This window comes from Apteryx mantelli, chromosome 35 (assembly GCF_036417845.1).
Source record: "Apteryx mantelli isolate bAptMan1 chromosome 35, bAptMan1.hap1, whole genome shotgun sequence".
NCBI classification, from domain to species: Eukaryota; Metazoa; Chordata; class Aves; order Apterygiformes; family Apterygidae; genus Apteryx; species Apteryx mantelli.
The window spans coordinates 281,787-295,216 of record NC_090012.1 but is presented as its reverse complement, the minus strand read 5'-3'; the positions used below and the strand labels follow the sequence as shown (position 1 = coordinate 295,216).

The 13,430-nt window shown below is 71.3% G+C and overlaps 2 protein-coding genes across 2 annotated transcripts in view; one reads left to right on the top strand and one right to left on the bottom strand.

Annotated features, from left to right (window-relative positions):
• PAF1 (PAF1 homolog, Paf1/RNA polymerase II complex component) overlaps positions 1–13,430 on the top strand; it is a 104,912-nt gene that overhangs the window by 1,550 nt on the left and 89,932 nt on the right.
• RTN2 (reticulon 2) lies at positions 3,156–12,644 on the bottom strand. The gene is made up of 10 exons (XM_067314399.1): positions 12,509–12,644; positions 11,071–11,115; positions 10,588–10,968; positions 9,319–9,528; positions 7,293–7,506; positions 5,905–6,043; positions 4,952–5,021; positions 4,255–4,301; positions 4,096–4,154; positions 3,156–3,323 (listed from the first exon to the last, which is right to left on the bottom strand). The coding sequence occupies exons 1-10, from the start codon at positions 12,609–12,611 to the stop codon at positions 3,281–3,283; spliced, it is 1,311 nt and encodes a 436-aa protein (XP_067170500.1). The 5' UTR covers positions 12,612–12,644; the 3' UTR covers positions 3,156–3,280.

Genomic DNA, 13,430 nt, shown 5'->3' with positions numbered 1-13,430 from the left:
GCGGGAGCGGCGGGATCCAGAGCCCCGGCGGGTCCCGGTCCCCCTCGCTGGACCCTTTGCAGGCGGGTGCAGCACCGGGAGGGGTCCCGGGACCGGGAGCGGGGCAGAGGACCGGGGTCCCGCCGGGGGCCGGCACCGGGGGGGGGGAGACCGAGCCCCTCCGGGACCCCCAGGAGTCCCGCGGGGGGTCCCGAGTGCCGGTGCCGGGGGATGCCGGGACCCTGCTGGCACCGGGGGTGCAGGACCAGCACGGGGACACGTAGAGGTGCAGGACCTTGTACGGGGACACGTTGGGGTGCAGGCCCAGCATGGGGAGATTGGGGGGGGGGCCAGCACGGGGACACCTGGGGGAGCAGGACCTTGCACAGGGACACCTGGGGGTGCAGGACCTTGCACGGGGACACGTTGGGGTGCAGGACCTTGCATGGGGACACGCTGGGGTGCAGGACTTTGCATGGGGGCACATTGGGGTGCAGGCCCAGCGTGGGGGGATGTGGGGCCAGCATGGGGACACCTAGGGGTGCAGGACCTTGCACGGGGTCACCCGGGGGTGCAGGACCTTGCATGGGAACACATGGAGGTGCAGGACCTTGCACAGCAGCACATTGGGGTGCAGGACCTTGCACGGGGGCACCTGGGGGTGCAGGACCTTGCACGGGGACATGTAAAGGTGCAGGACCTTGCACGGGGGCACCTGGGGGTGCAGGACCTTGCATGGGGTCACCTGGGGGTGCAGGACCAGCATGGGGAGATGGGGGTGTGTGGGGCCAGCATGGGGACACCCAGGGGTGCAGGACCTTGCACAGGGACACGTTGGGGTGCAGGACCTTGCACGGGGACACCTGGGGGTGCAGGACCTTGCATGGGGGCACATTGGGGTGCAGGCCCAGCGTGGGGAGATGGGGGGATGTGGGGCCAGCACGGGGACACCTAGGGGTGCAGGACCTTGCACGGGGTCACCCGGGGGTGCAGGACCTTGCATGGGAACACATGGGGGTACAGGCCCTTGCACAGGGACACGTGGGGGTGCAGGGCTGGCACGGGGACACCCGGGGGTGCAGGACCTTGCATGGGGACACGTGGGGGGTGCAGGACGTGGCATGGGGCCGTGGGGTGCACCCAGCACCCGTCCCACCGCACTGCCCTGGCAATGCTGCCACGGGCTGGCCAGGTTGCGGTGGTGCCAGGGCTGGGTTGAGACACCGCCAGGAGCAGCTGCGGTCCCGTGGGTGCCACCGGACCGGGCCGGGCTGGGGCCACCCACCAGGGTTATTCCAGGCACCCCATGCCACCGCTCTCGGCCCTGGCACCGCTGCACCGTGCCCATCACCGTGGCACAGGGCAGACACCCAGCATTGCCAGCCATGCCGTGCCCATCACCGTGGCACAGAGCCAGCTCCATTTTGGGGAATTCCCAGGCTGCCAGCTGTACCGTGCCCATCACCGTGGCACAGGGCAGACACCTGGTGTTGCCAGCCTTGCTGTGCCCATCACCATGGCACAGGTCTGGCTCTGTTTCGGGTATACCCAGGCTGCTGGCTGCACCATGCCCATCACCGTGGCACAGGGCGGATGCCCATGTTGCCAAAAGCACCGTGCCCAGCTCCATGGCACGAGCCCGGCTACATTTCAGGGTTAGTGGCCATGCTGTGCCCATCACCGTGGCACAGGGCAGATGCCCGGCATCGCCAGCCACATTGTGCCCATCACCATGGCACGGGGCTGGCTCTATTTTGGGGGATTCCCAGGCTGCCGGCTGCACCGTGCCCATCACCATGGCACAGGGCAGACGTCCAGGGTTGCCAGTCACACTGTGCCCATCACCATGGCACGGGGCTGGCTCTATTTTGGGGGATTCCCAGGTTGCTGGCTGTGCCGTTGCCCATCACCGTGGCACAGGGCAGACACACCCAGCATTGCCAGCTGTGCCGTGCCCATCACCGTGGCACAGGGCAGACACACCCAGCATTGCCAGCTGTGCCGTGCCCGTCACCGTGGCACGGGACCAACTCCGTTTCGGGAGGATTCCCAGGCTCCTGGCTACGCTGTGCCCGTCACCGCGGCACGGGGCCAACTCTGTTTCGGGAGGATTCCCAGGCTGCCGGCTATGCTGTGCCCGTCACCATGGCCTCCAGCCAGCTCCGTTTGGGGGATGCCCGCGTCACCGGCCGTGCCGTGCCCATCACCATGGCCTCAGGCCGACTTCTTCATTCCCAGCTCTCCTGGGTCCATTGCCCACCAGCCGCCCCAGTGTTCCCAGGCCCGGTGCCCCATTCCTGGTGCCCCCCCCCCATTCCCAGCTCTCCCGGGTCCGGTGTCCCATTCCCAGCTCTTGCAGGCCCGGTGCCCCCCCCCCCCAGTTCCCAGCTCTTCCAGGCCCAGTGTCCCCCCCATTCCCGGTGTTCCCGGCCCGGTGCCCCCCCTCCATTCCCAGCTCTCCCGAGTCCGGTGCCTCATTCCTGGTGTTCTCGGGCCCAGTACCCCATTCCCAGTGCCCCCCCCCCATTCCCGGTGTTCCCGGGCCCGGTGCCCCCCCCGTTCCCAGCTCTCCCAGGCCCGGTGTCCCCCCCCCCATTCCCGGTGTTCCCGGGCCCGGTGGCCCCCCCCCCGTTCCCAGCTTTCCCAGGCCCGGCGCTCCCGGTGCCGCCGCCGCCGCCGCCGCTCGGGCCCCACGTGCTTCCCCCTTCCCCCCCCCCCCGCCCGGAGTAAACACGGCGCGTGTCGCCGTGGCGACGGCGTTCCATGCCCCTGACGTCACCACGTCCGGCGTCCCTGTGTTTACGTCGCGCGGCAACCGCCGTGGCCAGGGCAACGGGAGGGGGGCGGAGCCTCGGGGGCGGGGCCTGGGGCCTCGGGGGCGGGGCCAGAGCGGCAGCAGCGGCAGCAGCGTTCACCCGGCTCAGCCGGGCCGGGGGGCAAATAGGGGGACCCAGGGGGCAAATGGGGGCCCGGGGGGGGGGTATGGGGGGGGCAGGGCCAGCGTGTGCGTCCCCCCCCCCACGTCCCCATGATCCTTGAGTTCCCACATCCCTTCGTGTCCCCCTTGTCCCCTCCTGTCCCATGTCCCCCCCCGTGTCCCATCATGTCCCCTTGTGTCCCCATGTCCCCCCCCTTGTCCCCCCCCCTCCGTGTCCCCCCAGCACGCGAGTCCCGGCTGTCACAAGAGTTTTTATTAAAGTGTAAATCCCCCGCGCGGGGTGGGGGGGGCCCCCGGGGTGAGGGTGGGGGGCACCCGCCGGCCCCCCGCCCCGGCAGGGGCACCCCGGGGTGCAGGGGGGGGTCACTGCGGCTTCGCTTTGGCACTTGGGAGCTTGGCTTGAATCCTGGGGGGGGGGGAGAAGAGGGGAGATGTGGGGGGGGTGGGCACCCCCAAGGCCTCCCCCCACACCGGGGTGCAGGGGGGGGAGTCTCGGTGCCCCCCCCCATGCCCCTATGGCCCCTGGGGGCCTGCAGGCAGGGTGAGGGGTGCCCCAGGGTTTGGGGGTGCCCCAGGAAGGGTCAGGGTGCCCCGGGACCAGTTTCGGGGTGCCCTGGGGCTGCCTAGGGGTGCCCCAGGGTTTGGGGTGCCCCATAGGGGAGGTCAGGGTGCCCCAGGAAGGGTCAGGGTGCCCCGGGACCAGTTTCGGGGTGCCCTGGGGCTGCCTAGGGGTGCCCCAGGGTTTGGGGGTGCCCCAGGGGAGGTCAGGGTGCCCCAGGAAGGGTCAGGGTGCCCCAGGACCAGTTTCGGGGTGCCCTGGGGCTGCCTAGGGGTGCCCCAAGTTTTGGGGTGCCCCGGTTTGGGGTCAGGGTGCCCTATAGGAGAGATCAGGGTGCCCTAGGGGTTGGGGTGCCCCAGGGCAGGTTTGGGGTGCTCTGGGCAGGTTTTGGGGTGCCCCAAGGTGCCCTGGATCAGGGGTACAGGGCGTCTCATGGATGGGGGCAGGTCTGGGGCGCCTGGGGACAGTTTGAGGGCATCTGGGGGCAGTTTTGGGGCATCTGGGGGCAGCTTTGGTGATGGCGGGGGTGGTTTTGGGGTACTGAGTGGCAAGTTTTGGGTGCTGGGGACAGTTTTGGGGACAGAAGGGGCAGTTTTGGGGCGCCGGGGGCAGCTCTCACCTGGCTCGGAGGTGACTTAGGTGGTTCCTCACCAGCCCCACATACTGGTCGATCTGTGCCTGGGGGGCAATGGGGGGACACGGGGGGACAATTGGGGGAGGCGGGCACGTCCCCCGTGTCCCCCTGCGTCCCCCCACGTCCCCCCGTGTCCCCCCGTACCTGGTGGTGCCGGTAGAGCACGGGGAAGGTGAACGCACAGATGACGCCTGGGCAGAGAGCAGGGGTCAGGCTGGTGTCCCTGGGCCACCCCTGTCCCCGCGATGTCCCCATGGCGTCCCCTGGCCCCCTACCCCTGTCCCCAGGTCCTGTGCCCCCAGCCCCGAGCCCTGTCCCCAACCCCAAGCCCTGTCCCCAAACCCCCTCCTGTGCCCTGTACCCCTGTCCCCAAGCCCTACCTATCTGTCCCCAAGTCCTGTCCTCCATCCCCGTGCCCTGTCCCCTGTCCCCGTGTCCCAACCAGGCCTTATTCCCACGTCCCCATGGGGGCTGTTCCCACGCCCCATTCCTGTGGTCCCATCTCCATGTCCCGCATCCCCATGTCCCCATGTCCCTGTATCCCCATCCCTGTACCCATCCCCACATCCCCACATCCCGTATCCATCCCCAGGCGCCCGTGTCCCCATGTCCCCACGCCCCTGCCTACCCATCCCCATGTCCCCACGTCCCTGCACCCCCGTCCCCATCCCCGTGTCCCCACGTCCCCGTGCCCCCATCCCTGTACCCATCCCCGTGTCCCCACATCCTGTCCCCGTGTCCCCACATCCCGTATCCATCCCCAGGCGCCCGTGTCCCCACGTCCCCATGTTCCCATCCCCGTGCCCTGTCCCCACGTCCCCGTGTCCCCACGTCCCCGTACCGATGCCGAGCAGCGTCAGCCCGTTGAAGACGGCGCCCACGTAGGTGAGCAGGTAGAACAGGAAGGCGAACTGCGGCCAGAGCCCGTCACTGCCCCACGGCGCCCACCGCCCCACGGCGCCCACGGTGCCCCCTGCCCCACGGCGCCCACCCGCACACTGCCCCACGGCGCCCACGGCACCCCCTGCCCCACGGCGCCCACCCGCACACCGCCCCACGGCGCCCACGGTGCCCCCTGCCCCACGGCACCCACCTGCACACCACCTGCTGCCCCACGGCGACCACCCACACACCACCCCATGGTGCCCCCCCGCCCCATGGCACCTCCTGCCCCACGGTGCCCCCTGACCCACGGCACCCACCCACACACCGCCCCACGGTGCCCACGGTGCCCCCTGCCCCATGGCACCCACCTGCACACCACCTGCTGCCCCACGGCGACCACCCACACGCCACCCCATGGTGCCCCCCTGCCCCATGGCGCCCATCCACCCACCGCCCCACGGCACCCCCTGCCCCACAGCACCCACCCACACACCACCCAATGGTGCCCCCCAGCCCCATGGTGCCCCCTGCCCCACAGCACCCCGTGGCGCCCACAGCACCCCCTGCCCCACAGCACCCCCCCTGCACACCACTCCATGGCACCCCCTGCCCCACGGCACCCGCCACCCCACGGCACCCACAGCACACCTGCTCTGCGGCACCCACAAGCCTGCTGCCCCACGGCCCTACAGCACCCACAGCACCCACCACCCGATGGCACCCACTGCCCCACGGCACCCACTGCCCCACGGCACCCACCGCCCAAGTCCCTGGTGCCCCCAATGCCCCTGCTGCCCCCAATAGCCCCAGTGTCCCCCAAAGCCCCGGTGTCCCCCGCTGCCCCCCACGGCCCCGGTGTCCCCACAGCCCCTGGTGCCCCCCAACGCCCCCCGGGCCGGCGGCTCCCACCTTGAGGGACTCGGGGAGGCTGCGGACGAGGAAGAGGTGGGCGAGGGTGCGGGCGGCGGCGGCGAGGTGGCGGCCCAGGAGCTGGGCGCAGCGCTGCTGCTGCTCGGGGCTCAGCCCCACGGCCGCATCCAGCTGCGCCCTGCGCCCACCGGCACCGCCGCTCGCACCGCCGCCACCGCCACCGCCACGGCAGCGGCACGGGGACCCACGGCGCGGGGACGGGCACCCATGGCGCAGGGACGGGCAGGGGCACCCGGGACATGGGGGCGGGGACGGCATGGGCACCCGTGGCGCAGGGACGGGGCCCAAGGGCACGGGGACGGCATGGGGACAGGGACCCAAAGCACGGGGACGGCATGGGCACCCAGGGCATGGGGATGGGAACAGCACGGACACCCGGAGCATGGGGACAGGGACCAGGGGCACCGCGATGGATGGAAACCCCAGGGCATGGGGACAGGGATGGCACGGGGACCGCGACAGATGGAAACCCCAGGGCATGGGGACAGGGACGGCACGGGGACCCGGGGCACGGGAACGGCACTGGAACAGGAATGGGGACAGCGCCGGGATGGGCATAGGGATGGCACTGGGACGGGGACCGAGATGGACACCAGGACAGGCACAGGGATGGCGCTGAGATGGGGACAGCACTGAGATGGGCACGGTGACAGCACAGGGACGGCACCAGCGCGTGCACAGGAACAGCACAAAGATGGGGATGACACGGACATGGGGATGGCACTGAGACAAGCACAGAGATGCCACCGGGACTGGCATGGGGACAGGCACGGGAATGGCACTGAGATGGGGACAAGGATGGCACTAAGACAGGCATAGGGATAGCACTGAGATGGGGACAGGGACGGGCACAGGGATGACACCAGGACGAGCCCAGGGATGGCACTCAGATGTGCACCGGCACGGAGATGGCACTGAGATGGGGACAGGGACAGGCATGGGGATGGCACCAGGATGAGCACCCGGACAGTGCTGGGACAGGCATGGGGACAGCACTGAGATGGGGACTGGCATGGGGATGGTGTTGGGATGGGGATGGGCACGGAGATGGCACCGAGATGGGGACAGGGACAGGCACGGGGATGGCACCAGGACAAGCACCTGGACAGCACTGGGACAGGCATGGGGATGGCACCGAGATGGGGACGGGCATGGGGATGGTGCCGGGACAGGGATGGGCACAGAGATGGCACCAAGATGGGGACAGGGACAGGCATGGGGATGGCACCAAGACGAGCACCCGGACGGCGCTGGGACAGGCACGGGGACGGCACCGAGATGGGCTCTGGGACGGTGACAGCGCCGAGACGCCCTCGAGGCGCCGGGTCCCCCCCAGGGGCGCGCGCCCCCGCGTCCCCGTCACTCACCGGAAGGGGTGCTCGGCGGCGGTGGCGGCGGGGCGCAGGGCGCGCAGGGCGGCGCGGTGCAGCCGCAGCGGCAGGGTGACGGCCAGCACGGCCAGCGCCCCGTAGGCGCCCACGGTGACGGCGCTGAAGCGGGCCAGGCACAGCAGGGCGCCCAGGGCAGCCGCCAGCGCCAGCGCCGACCGCCCCGGCGCCCGCCAGTACAGCAGCTCCCACACTGCGGGGCGCCCCGCAGGCTGGCACCGCGGCCCCAGCGCGCCCAGTGCCGCCCAGTGCCGCCCAGTGCCCTCCCAGTGCCCTCCCAGTGCCCCCCAGTGCTGCCCCAACCCGCCCCCATCCAGTATTCCCAGTGCCTCCCAGTGCCCCCATGTCCCTCCATGTCCCCCACTGCTCTCCCGGTGCCTCCGATCTTTCCCTTGACCTCTCCCAGTATTCCCAGTCACTCCCAGTCCCCCAGTCTCTCCCCTGATCTCTCCCAGTATTCCCAGTGCCTCCCAGTCCCCCCCATGGTTCCTCCACGTCCCCCCCTGCCCCCTGGTGCCTCCAGTCTCTCCTCCAACCTCTCCCAGTATTCCCAGGCACTCCCAGTCCCCCAGTCTCTCCTCTGATCTCTCTCAGTATTCCCAGTGCTTCCCAGTGCCCCCACAGTCCCTCCATGTCCCTCACTGCTCCCCGGTGCTTCCAATCTCTCCCCTCACTTCTCCCAGTGCTCCCAGTCACTCCCAGTCCTCCAGTCTCTCCCCTGATCTCTCCCAGTATTCCCAGTGCCTCCCAGTCCCCCCCCCGGTGCCTCCATGTCCCCCCCTGCTCCCTGGTGCCTCCAGTCTCTCCTCCAACCTCTCCCAGTATTCCCAGTCACTCCCAGTCCCCCCCGTGTCCCCCCGTCTCTCCCCTGATCTCTCCCAGTATTCCCAGTGCCTCCCAGTCCCCCCATGGTTCCTCCATGTCCTCCCCTGACCCCCCCAGTGCCTCCAGTCTCCCCCCACCTCTCCCAGTATTCCCAGTCACTTCCAGTCCCCCCACAGTTCCTCCATGTCCCCTCAGTGTCTCCAGTTCCCCCCCGATTCCCTCCAGTATTCCCAGTGTCTCCTGGTCCCCCCAGTGTCCCCCCATGCCCCCCAGTGCCCCTGCTGGTGCCACCAGTTCCCCCCCAATCCCCCCAGTATTCCCAGTGCCTCCCAGTCCCCCCCCAGTCTCTCCAGTGCCCCCCACATCTCCCAGTGTCCCCTCAGTGCCTTCAGTCTCTCCCCCGACCTCCTCCAGTATTCCCAGTCATTCCCAGTCTCCCCCCAGTCCTTCTAGTGCCCCCCAGTCCCTCCCCACAGTGTCCCCAGCCCTCCCAGTCCCTCTGCCCCATGTCCCCGTGTCCCACCCAGTGTCCCTGCCCCTCTGCCCAGTGTCCCCCGTGCCACCATGTCCCCCCCAGTGTCCCCCAGTGCCTCTCACTGCCTCCCCCAGTGTCCCCAGCCCTCCCAGGCCCCTCCAATGTCCCCCCAGTGCCCCCAGTCCCTCTGCCCAGTGTCCCCAGCCTTCCCAGGCCCCTCCAGTGTCCCCCCCCAGTGTCCCCCAGTGCCTCTCACTGCCCCCCCAGCCTCCCCCAGTGCCCCCAGTCCCTCTGGGCAGTGCCCCCATGACCCCTCTAACGCCCCCCAGTGTCACCCCAGCCCCCCCCCCCAGTGTCCCCAGTCCTTGTCCCCAGTGTGTCCCCCCCCCCAGGTCGGGTGGGGGAGGGGCTCCCCGGTGGCAGGGGGGGGTGCAGCACCCTGCCCCCCCCCCCCCTCCGAGGGACCCCGCACCCACCTTGACTCCCCATGGCGCCGCAGGGGCTGCTGGGCCGGGGGAGGGGGGCTATTTATAGCCGCCAATGCCGGCCGGACGCCTGGGCCCACCCCGCCGGCCGGACGCCTGGGCCCCCCCCCCTCCCCTCCCCCCCCCCCCCCGGGAGTCCCCCCCCCCTCCCCTCCCCTCCCTTCCCCCGCCGCGGGGAGCGGCCCCCGCCGGCGCCGCCGGCCCCCGATTGGCCGCTCACCTATGACCTCGGCTCGCAGCGGGCTCGCGGATTGGTCGGCGCCCTCCTGGGGCCGCTCGGCGATTGGCTGCGGGCCCGCGGCGGCGCTGGGGGAGGCGGGAGGCGCCGGGGGAGGCGGGTGCGCGGCGCCCCCTGCGGGCCGGGCGGGGAGCGGCGGCGGCGGCGGCGGCGGCGGTTGTGGGGGGGCTGCGGCGGCGGCGGCGGCGGCGGCTGGGGGGGGTGGGGGGGGCGGCGGTGAGGGCGCCCCCAAACGGAGCCCGGGAGACCCGCAAAGCCCCGAGACGCCCCCAAAACGCGGCCCTAGACCTCCAGTTTGCCGCCAAATCCCCCAGAATGAGGTGCCGGGACCCCCCCAAAGCCCCCACATCCCCCCAAATGGGGCCCTGAGAGCCCCCCGTTGCCCCGAACCCCCCCGAAACGTGACCCTGAACCCCCGCTTTCCCGCAAAATCCCCCAGAATGGGGCCCGGGATCCCCCCAGCCCCGAAATCCCCCCAAATGGGGCCCCCAACTCCCCCCAACACCCTGAAATCCCCCCAAATGGGGCCCTGAGAGCCCCCCATTGCCCCGAAACCCCCCAAACAGGGTCCTGGGATCCCCCCATTGCCCCAAATCCCCCCAAATGGGGCCCCCAACCCCCCCGACTCCCTGAAATCCCCTCAAATGGTGCCCTGAGAGCCCCCTATTGCCCCGAAATCCCCCAAAATGGGGCCCCAGGACATCCCCATTGCCTCAAGCACCCCAAAACGGGGTTCCGGGGCCCCCCATTGCCTCCAAATCCCCCCCAAAGTTATCCCAGAACACTCCCATTGCCCCGAAATCTCCCCCAAACCTGTGTCCCGGGATCCCCCCCAGCCCCCAAATCCCCCCAAATGGGGCCCTGGGACCCCTCCTGGCCCCAAAATTTCCCCAAATGGGGCCCCAGGATCCCCCATTGTCCCCAAATCCCCCCTAAATGGTGTCCTGTGACCCCTATTGCCCTGAAACCCCCCCAAAATGGGGCCCTGGGACCCCCCCTTGCCCCAAGCTCCCCCCAAACGGCATCCTAGGACCCCCGATTGCCCCCAACCCCCTAAATTCATATCCCGGGATCCCCCAATTGCCCAAATCCCCCCCCAAAAGGGGCTCCGAGCCCCCTCATTGCCCCAACTCTCCCCTCAAAAGGGGCCCCAAGACCCCCCCATTGCCCCAACCCCCCCCAAAACAGTATCCCAGGACCCCCAATTGCCCCAAGCCCCCCCCAAGCGGTGCCAGCCCCCCCACCCCGTACCTGGGCTGGGCGGCTGCTCCCTGGTGGCAGGTCCTGGCTGGGCCCCCCCTGTCCCCAGCGGCCCCTCGGGGGGGTCCGGGGTGCCGGCAGGGGGCGCGGGCAGGGGGGGGGCACGGGGGTCCGGCCCCCGGGGGGGCACCCCCCGCTCGCCGCCGCCGCCAGGCCCGGGGCTCAGGCGGGGGGGCCGCCCGCGGCGGGGGTCGCGGCGGGCCCGGGCGGTCGGCTCGCCGGGGGGGCCCCCCCCGCCGAAGGCGATGTAGGAGAAGGTGAGCTCCCGCGGGCCCCCCCGGCCCCCCGCGTCTTCATCCGCCTCCTCCTCCTCCTCCTCGGGGGGCTCCGGCGTCGGTGGCAGCTCGGGGAAGTCCGACTCCTCGTTGCCGCCTGCCGGGGGGGGCACCAAGCGGGGGGGGGTTGAGGGGGGCTGGGGTGCCCCATTTCCCCCCCCCTCCTGCCCCCCAAAATGCGGGGCTCGGCCCCACTCACCCTCCGTGGAGTCTGGCGTGGTGGAGGCCGTGGATGGAGACTCTTCTGGGGGGGTCGGGGGGGGTCAGCGGGGTCCTGTCCCCCTCCCCCATGTGCCACCCGCTCTGTCCCCTGCTGCTGGGACCCCCCCCCCCCGGCTCCCTCTGTCCCTGGGGTGCCCCCGATTGCTGGGGACACCCAAAACCTGCCCCCCCCCATCACCAGTGTCCTGCTGGGGTGCCCCCCCCCCAGTGTCCCATCCCAACCCTGGGGCTCCCATCCTGGTATCTCCAAGCCTGGTGTCCCCAGTCCCAGTTCTCCCAGTGTCCCCAGCCCCAGTGCCACCAGCCTTGGTGTCCCCGGTCCCAGTACTCCCAGTGTCCCCATCCCTGGTGCCACCAGCCCTGGTGTCCCCAACCCCAATGTCCCCATTACCAGTACTCCCAGTGTCCCTGACTCCAGTGCCTCCAGCCCTGGTACCTCCAGGCTGGGTACCCCCATCCCTGGTGCCCCCATCCCCGGTGCCCCCATCCCCAGCCCCCCGGGTACCTCCATCCCAGGAACCCCCATTCCTGGTGTCCCCATTCCCGATACCTCCATCCTGGGAATGCCCAGCTCCTCCCGGTGCACCCAGCCCTTGCACCCTCATCCCTGGTAGCTCCATGCTATGCTCCACTGGGCGCCACCACCCCTGGTGCCACCATCCCTGATGCCTCCATCCCAGATACCCCCCATCCTCAGTTCCTCCGGGTGCCTCCATCCCAGGAACCCCCAGCCCTTCCCGGTGCCCCCATCCCCAGTACCCCCATCCCTGGTATCCCCATCCCGGATACCCCCATCCCAGATACCCCCAGCCCCAGTGTCACCATCCCTGGTGCCCCCCCTCCTTGGTGTCCCCATGCTGGATCCCTCCATCCCCGGCTCCACCTGGCATCTCCATCCCGGTGCCCCCATCCCGGTGCATCCATTCCTGCCCCCTCCTGGTACCCACATTCTGGGGCCCTTCATCCCGGTACCCCTATCCCGGACCCCTCCATCCCTGAAGCCCCCATCCTGGTGCATCCATGCCTGGCCCTTCCGGGAACCAAATCCCAGTGTCTCATTCCTGGTACCCCCAGCCCGGATCCCTCCATCCCCAGTGCCCCCATCCCGGAGCATCCATGCCTGGCCCCTCCCGGTATCTCCATCCCGGACCCCTCCCTCCCTGGTGCCCCCATCCCGGGTTCCTCCATCCCCGGCCCCTCCCGGTATCCTCATCCCCGGAGCTCCCATCCCGGTGCCTCCATGCGCGGCCCCTCCCGCTACCCATTCCCGGCCCCGGTACCCCCCTCCCGGTGCCTCCTCCATCCCAGACGCCTCCATCCCGGTACCCCCCTCCCGGTGCCCCCTCCATCCCGGTTCCCCCCGCGCCCGGCCCCGCCTCGCCGCCCGGTGCCCGGTGCGCGGCGCCGCTCCGTACTGCAGTGGGCGAAGCCCAGGACCTGCCCCATGGCGGCGGCCCCCGCATGGGGCTCCCGGTCGCCCTCGGCCCCCGCTGCCCCCGGGCCGGCGCCGCCGCGCATCACCGCGGCGCCATGGCGGGGCCCGGCGGCGGCGGCGGCGGCGGACAAAGGGCGGCGGCGGCGGCGGCGGCGGCGGGGCGGGGCCGGGGCGGGGCGGACCCGGCACCGGCACCGGCACCGGGGTCCGGTGTCACCGCCCGCCCTGAGTCCCGGCCGCGGGCGCAGGCTGCCGGCAGGCTCGGGAAGGCGCTCGGGGACCCCCGCGGGGTGCTGCTGGCTCCGGGGGGGTCCCCGAGCCCTGCGGCGTGCAACCGGCTCCGGGGGGGTCCCCGAGCTCCGTGGGTGCAACCGGCTCCCGAGCCCCACGGGTGCAAGCGGCTCCCGGGGGGTCCCCGAGGACCGTGGGGTGCAGCTGGCTCCGGGGGGGTCCCCGAGCCCCGCGGATGCTGCTGGATCCGGGGGGGGGTCCCCGAGCCCTGCGGGTGCAACCGGCTCCGGTAGCCCCGAGCCCCGTGGGGTGCTGCTGGCTCCCGGGGGTCCCCGAGCCCCGTGGGTGCAACCGGCTCCAGGGGGGATCCCCGAGCCCCGGGGGTGCAACCGGCTCCGGGGGGTCCCCGAGGACTGTGGGGTGCAACCGGCTTCGGGGCATCCCCGAGCCCCGCGGGATGCAGCCGGCTCCGGGGGCTCCCTGAGCCCCGTGGGGTGCAACCGGCCGCGGGGGGTCCCCGAGCCCCGCGGGTGCAACCGGTCCCGGTCGCAGGCTGCCGCCGGGCTCAGGAACACGCTCGATGCCTCCCCCCCTCCCCTATCCACGAGGGGCGGGGCTTTGGGCTGGGATATGGGCGTGGCCTAACCCGACCGCATCACTAGCCCCGCCCC